Source organism: Penaeus vannamei, chromosome 3 (assembly GCF_042767895.1).
Source record: "Penaeus vannamei isolate JL-2024 chromosome 3, ASM4276789v1, whole genome shotgun sequence".
NCBI lineage: Eukaryota > Metazoa > Arthropoda > Malacostraca > Decapoda > Penaeidae > Penaeus > Penaeus vannamei.
The window spans coordinates 5,607,402-5,614,901 of NC_091551.1; the positions used below are offsets into that span (position 1 = coordinate 5,607,402).

Consider the following 7,500-nt stretch of genomic DNA (forward strand, 5'->3'; position numbering starts at 1 on the left):
GGGGAGGAAGAGTGGAGGGGGGGGGAGGAGGAGGAGGAGGAAGGGGGGGAGGGGGAGGAAAGGGAGGAGGAGGAGGGAGGGGGACGGGGAGGGGAGGAGGAGGAGGAGGAGGAGAGGGAGAGGGGGAGAGAGAGGAGGTGGAGGGAGGAGGAGGAGGAGGGGGAGGAGGAGGAAGAGGGGTTGGAGGGAGGGGGGGGAGGGGGAAGAAAGGGGGGGAGGAGGAGGAGGAGGGGAGGAGGAGGGAGGGAGGGGGAGGAGGAGGAGGAGGGGGAGGAGGAGGTGGAGGGGGAGGTGATAGAGAAAGGGGAGGGAGGAGGAGGGAGGGGGGGAGGAGGAGGAGGAGGAGGAGGAGGGGAGGAGGAGGAGGGGGAGGGAAGGGGGAGGAGGAGGGAGGAGCTGGAGGGAGGAGGAGGAGGAGGGGAAGAAAGAGGGGGAGGGAGGAGGAAAAGGAGGGGGAGGGGGAGGAGGCGCGGAGACGAAGAAAGAAATAAAAGGAGAGAAGGAGAAGGAGAAGAGGGACAGGAAGAAGAAGAATAAAAAGAAGACGAAGAAGGAGGAGAAGAAGACGGGGGAAGGAGAAAAAGAAAAAAAGAAAAAAAGATGAGGGGGAGTAGAGAGGAAGGAAGAAGAATAAAAAGAAGACGAAGAAGGAGAAGGAGGAGGCGAAGAAGAAGAAGAAGGAAGCGGAGGAGAAGTAGAGGGGGGGGAAGAAGTAAAAGGAGAAGAAACAAAAACAAAGAAGGAGTAAAGAGAAAGGAAGCAGAAAAAAACGAAAAAGAAAAATAAGCAGGAGGTGGAGTAGAGAAGGAAAAAAATTCTCTGGGATCGAAGATGAACTTAATCGTCTTAGAGCAGTTAATGGAAAGGAAAGTGTGCAGGACTTTATGGTAAAAAAAAATGACATGATTTTATTTTCCTTATTTTGTTTTGTTTTGTTTGTTTGTTTTTGATGTTTTATTTATTTCATTTTCCTTGTTTTGTGGTTGTTGTTGTTGTTGTAGATGTTTTGTTTATTCTGTTTTCCTTGTTTTTTGTTGTAGAGGTTTCATTCATTTTTTCTTGATTTTTGTAGTAAATGTTTAATTTGTTTTATTTTCCTTTTTTTGTTGTAAATGTTTTATTTATTTTATTTTCCCTGTTTTTGTTGTAGATGTTTTGTTTATTCTGTTTTCCTTGTTTTTGTTGTAGATGTTTTATTTATTTTAATTTCCCTGTTTTTGTTGTGGATTTTTTATTTGCTATATTTTCCTTGTTTTTTGTTGTGGATGTTTTATTTATTTTATTTTCCCTGTTTTTGTTGTGGATGTTTTATTTGCTATATTTTCCTTGTTTTTTGTTGTAGATGTTTTAAGGGAGAGAGAGTCAAGTCATCAGATATACAAACACATTTTCAAACACAAAGACATGTACTGCAAGTCCTTGAGAGAGAGAGAGAGAGAGAGAGAGAGAGAGAGAGAGAGAGAGAGAGAGAGAGAATATATCAGAAGTCAAAGAAAACGATGAGGTTTAGATCATGCTACAGTAATAAGCAGGAATATAGATAAAGCAGGGGAGCGAGAGAGAGAGAGAACGGGGGAGGGGTGACTTAAATACAAATTAAGATTTCCATAAGCAAAGGCAATACTGACATCCTGTTCTCTCCATAGACTCATGTATATTGATTTGAATATTCGATTATTGAGCACATGATAACCAGGTCGACATGACCGTTTCACTACAAAACCTTAGGCAATCTTCAGCTTAAAACACTGATGCCAAAATAACATATATTCAAGAGCGAACGAATTCTCCTCTGGCGTCCCTCAAGGTATCTTCCTTGGTGCTCGTGTGTTACTTTTTTTACATTGCATGGTTTTATGTTAAAACCAATTTATTTTTTTCATTTATTTATCTTTTTATTTTTTATTATTATTATTATTATTATTATTTACTTTTTTCTTTCTTTCGTTTTTTTATTTATACTTTTTCTCTCGTTTTTTTTTTTTTTTTTTTTTTTACTTTTTTTCTTTCTTTCTTTTTTTTCTTTTTTTTCTTAAGCTGACATTGGGAGACAAGTAACGTGTTTATCCTTACTATCCTCGCCTCATAGAAAAAAAGGTATTGAGTTTTCTGAAAAAGAACAGTATCTCCGCATAGTCCCTACTTCTCACCTAAGATACTACGTATTTGTATCTTTTTATTTATTGTGGCTCCATGATACACAAAACAAATGAAACGTGTATTTTCTCTCTCTCTCTCTCTCTCTCTCTCTCTCTCTCTCTCTCTCTCTCTCTCTCTCTCTCTCTCTCTCTCTCTTTCTTTCTCTCTCTCTCTTTCTCTGTCTCTCTCTCTCTCTCTTCCTCTGTCTCTCTCTCTCTTTCTCTCTCTCTCTCTCTCTCTCTTTCTCTCTCTCTCTCTCTCTCTCTCTCTCTCTCTCTCTCTCTCTCTTTCTTTCTCTCTCTCTCTCTCTCTCTCTCTCTCTCTCTCTCTCTCTCTCTCTCTCTCTCTCTCTCTTAAACAACTGAGTTCATGAAAAATAACCTACACAGCTAAATGTGAGTCAATTTGTACCCAGCTAATGAGGCAACATATCCAGCAACATAGTCTCTGTTTTCAAGTATACAGCATAGTAGAGAATCGCATACAAACAGGTAGAGTAAAAGTAAAATACAGAATTGTAAAAATATATAAATACTCATCAACAAACGCGTTTATTTAGTCGTTTGAAACATTCTAAACACACGCTTGGACACACACACACGAAGAAAAAAATACTAACACAACACTAATACACACATAAACACACATACACTAAAAGAACACAGAAGTCTAGAACACCATATTTTCCAGCACGACGTGTGTACCCATAACAGACTTTCGAAACGCACAATGAACAATGTAATAGACGCTTTCAGAAAGATAGTATGTACATTTGCCAACCCTAAACAGTAAACAGAGAGAGAAACACTGGAGCCATTAGCCACCCCAAGCTATTCCTCTGCCCTTTCCTATTCATTTTGTAATTAGGAGAATGTGGCAGGGATAAAAGTCCTATTTGTTTTCCTTTGAATGTTCAGAAGAGCAAAAAAAAAAAAGAAAAAAAAAAGTTCTTGTTAAATGCACGTGTGTGTATCTCTCGGAGAGGTTATTGTGTTTGTTATGTTTACTCATAACTTTTTGCTGAGGATAATGCTAAGTTTGCTGTGCTTTTTTGGACTCTGTTAAGAGTAGAATAAGTTGTTTTTATATGTTTATGGAATATAGATTGTTTTGAGGATACTCTGAAAGGTTATCTACATTATCTTTTCACCTTTATATGAATGCTATAATTCTTACATTTTTACAAGAACAAATAAAAATTCACTCTTCTCTCAAGGATCAAACAAAGTCTTGCATGTTCCATAATACGATTTTATTTATGAATGCTCACTGTACAACAAAACGTAGCTTGTTCCATGAGACGCTTTTTCTTCGTGAATGCTCACTGTACATTTCGCTACTTCGTAAGTTCGAAATTGCATTAGCATGTGTTGAATAATACAAAGGCATAAAATTCAAAGTCATCGTATTGACGGCAGAACATCACCATCATCAATATCATCATCACCATCAACTTCATCACCATCAACATTAATATCATCATCACCATTATCATCATGACCATTATCATCATCACCATTATCACCAACATCATCATCATCACCATCACCATCATCATCATCACCAACATAAACATCAATATCATCATCCCCATCATCATCATCACCAGCATCAGCATCATCACAATCACCATCAACACCATCACCAACATCATCACCATCCCCATCATCATCACCATCAACATTAATATCATCATCACCAACTCAACATCAGCAGCATCACCATCATCATCACCATCATCCCCATCACCAACATCACCATCCCCATCATCTCATCATCCCCATCATCACCATCAACACCATCAGCAACATCACCATCCCCATCATCATCATCATCCCCATCATCACCAACATCACCAACATCACCATCATCATCACTGTCACCATCATCCTCATCCCCATCATCACCACTATCACGTCCACCACCATCATCACATTTCCTTCAAAATCCTCCCCCATTTTCATTGGAAAGTACGTGAAAAATCGAATAACCGGTTCGTTATAACACTCGCTGAGTCAAACAGCCCAAAATCAGGCTTAATATTCTTAAGTATGTTGGGCCTCGGTACCAAGAATATCTTTTTTATTTGCTATTTTTCTTTAAATTGACTTTATGGGTTTGATTTTGAATGGAAGTCTATCAGCTGATTTTTTTTTTCCATCTTTTATTTATTTTTTTTTTTTTTCTTTGGGGGGGGGGGTATATCAGCTGATTTTTAAAAGTATATCAGCTGTTTTTTTTTTTGGAAATGTTTTATTGGGAGCAACGGGTATGGCTGCAAGAATTAAATCAGAATTATTGTATGTATGATATGGAATGATAATTAAAGAGAAATCATTTATTACTGTGCCTGTATCGTGTATTTATTTGTTTATTTGTTTTTCCTCCATTACTGTATTTTTGTTTTTGTTTATGTACTTGCTCTATAGGTTTACGTTCAGTACTTATATATGGGTTAAGTTTACACATCGAGGAATAATCTATATTTTCTCTAATTCAAAAAAAAAATTATATATATTAAAATTCTTACAATCAAGGTATTTCGTATAAGGTTTCATTTCAACCCCCTCTCTAGTTACTAAAAAAAAAAAAAAAAATGTTGATTACGTTTTTGAATCATAGACTGACTTTTATTTTATTTATTTATTTATTCATGTTTATTTATTTTTTTAAATTTATTTATTTATTTATTTATTTATTTATTTATTTATTTATTTATCTATTTATTTTTATTTTTTTTACTTGTTTTCCACATTTCCTTTAGATCTTTGCTCTATCATCCGTGAAGCTGAAAAGGTGACCATAGATGCATGATTATGCTATTCCACACTTATGATAATTACTATTTACACTATGATATCCAGTCCTAGTTTACTTTGAGATTAAGAAAAAAAAAAAAAAAGTTAAGCAGTATATGTAAGATTATTCTTTTGAATATTTTGGCAAACATGAATAATAACGAAGATTTCTCTCTCTGATTCTCTCTTTCTCTACCTCTCTCTCTCTCTCTGCCTCTGTCTGCCTCTCTCTCTCTCCTTTTCTCTTTTCTCTCGCTCCCCCCCCCCCCCTTCTATGTCTTCCTCACTCTCTCTCTCTCTGTCTCTGTCTCCCCCCTCTCTCTCTCTCTGCCTCCTCTCTCTCTCTCTCTCTCTCCCCCCCTCCCCTCTCTCTCTCTCTCTGCCCTCTCTCTCTCTCTCTCTCTCTCTCTCTCTCTCTCTCTCTCTCTCTCTCTCTCTCTCTCTCTCTCTCTCTCTCTCTCTCAATCTCTCTCTCAATCTCTCTCTCAATCTCTCTCTCTCGCTCAATCTCTCTCTCTCTTTCCTTCCCTCTTCTTCTCGCCCTCTCCGCTCTCTCCCAAACCCGTTATCTATATAACATTTTTTTTAAATGCTAGAAACGTGCCCATGTTGCAAAGAATTGTTTCTGTTGCGGGTTCTTTTCCCCCTTATTCCTGTTCTTATCTTAATCTCAATCTCAACTTTGATTATCCTTATCTTTATCTCCATTTAAGTTCGCCAATGAGAGTTCTGTAGCGAGCACACAATGGTCGCTTGTAAAGGATATTTATTAGCATAGTTGGAGATCTTTGTTGCAACAATGAACAGACTGTAGCACAAAGCCCTATCATTTTTTCACGAAGCAATGTTGCAACACCTTTACAACTTTCTGTCCATAAAACGTGTACTAAGTACTTCTGTTGTCGGAGTTGCGCAAGGAATTTCAATAGCGATTTTCCCAGCACTTTTTCTTTACGTACTTGCAGAACTTTCACCAACTCGGCATAAGTGGCAGTTTATTCTGTACCTGTGGGATTCTTTTTTAAGTTTTTGTCTTTGTTTTTTTTACTTATTTGGTTCTCCTTCTTTCGTTTGGTTATCCTGTTTATCCATTTTCTTCTTTTTTTTAGGTTTTACTATCTACTCATTTTCTTTTTTTCTTTCTTTTTTCTTGGGGGGGGGGGTACTTTCTTATCATTCATTAATAAGTAATGTAGGTGTCTCAAATTATTATGCGTTCATTATTATTTGGCATTTATGATTATTCTTTTTTTTTTGTATTTATGCTCTTTAAACTAATCTTCAAGATATCCATCATAAACAAAGATAGATTTATATTTTATTTTCTCTTAAACTTTTTGTTTTCCCATGCACTGCCAACCATAACAAATCCACGAAAAGCATCATATCATAAAAAGGAAAAATTAATATCTTATTTTCTCTTAACTTTCTTTTTTTTATTTTCCTTGCACCGCCAACCATAACAAACCCACCAAACGCATCATATCATAAACAAAGAAAGATTTATATCTTATTTTCTCTTAAACTTTTTGTTTTCCCATGCACCGCCAACCATAACAAACCCACCAAACGCATCATATCATAAACAAAGAAAGATTTATATCTTATTTTCTCTTAAACTTTTTTTCTTCCATAACAAACCCACGAAACACATCCCCAGAACAAGCACCCAAATTCCAATCTCTCTCTTTGTTTGTTTCTACGCTCTTTAAACTCATGTTCAGGATATATCTCTCTCGTAAACAAAGGTAGATTTATATTTCATTTTCTCTTTAGCTTTTTTGTTTGTTTGTTTCTTTGTTTTTACATGCACCGCCAACCATTACCACATCCCTTACCCAACACATCTTCCATCACTTACGCACATCAACTTACCATACTTACCTATCACCTCTTACCCACATCATTTACCACACCTCTTAACACATCACTTACCACACCTCTTACCACATCACTTACCACACCTCTTACCACATCACTTACCATCACTTACCACACCTCTTACCACATCTTTTACCACATCACTTACCACATCACTTACCACACCTCTTACCACATCACTTACCACATCACTTACCACATCACTTACCACATCACTTACCACACCTCTTACCACATCACTTACCACATCACTTACCACACCACTTACCACATCACTTACCCTTAACACCACCTCTTACCACATCACTTACCTCTTCACTTACCACACCTCTTACCACATCACTTACCACATCACTTACCACACCAACTTACCACATCACTTACCACATCACTCTTACCACCCATCAGCACACCACACCACTTACCACACCTCTTACCACATCTCTTACCACATCCCCTTACCACACCTCTTACACATCCTTGCCACATCACTTACCACACCACTTACACACATCACTTACCACATCTAACTTACCACATCACTTACCACATCACTTACCACATCATACCACACCTCTTACCACATCTTTTACCACATCATTACCACACCTCTTACCCACATCACTTACCACATCACTTACCACATCACGTACCCACATCACGTACCACCTCACCTACATCA

General features: G+C 37.7%; 1 protein-coding gene across 1 annotated transcript in view; it reads left to right on the forward strand.

Annotated features, from left to right (window-relative positions):
* The window catches only part of LOC138866461 (mucin-2-like), a 36,305-nt gene that overhangs the window by 28,139 nt on the left and 666 nt on the right, over positions 1-7,500 (forward strand). Inside the window, exon 4 of the mRNA XM_070139121.1 lies at positions 7,227-7,500. This exon is cut by the window's right edge and continues 666 nt beyond it. Coding sequence (XP_069995222.1) covers positions 7,227-7,500 — 274 coding nt within the window. The remainder of the gene's footprint in view (positions 1-7,226) is intronic.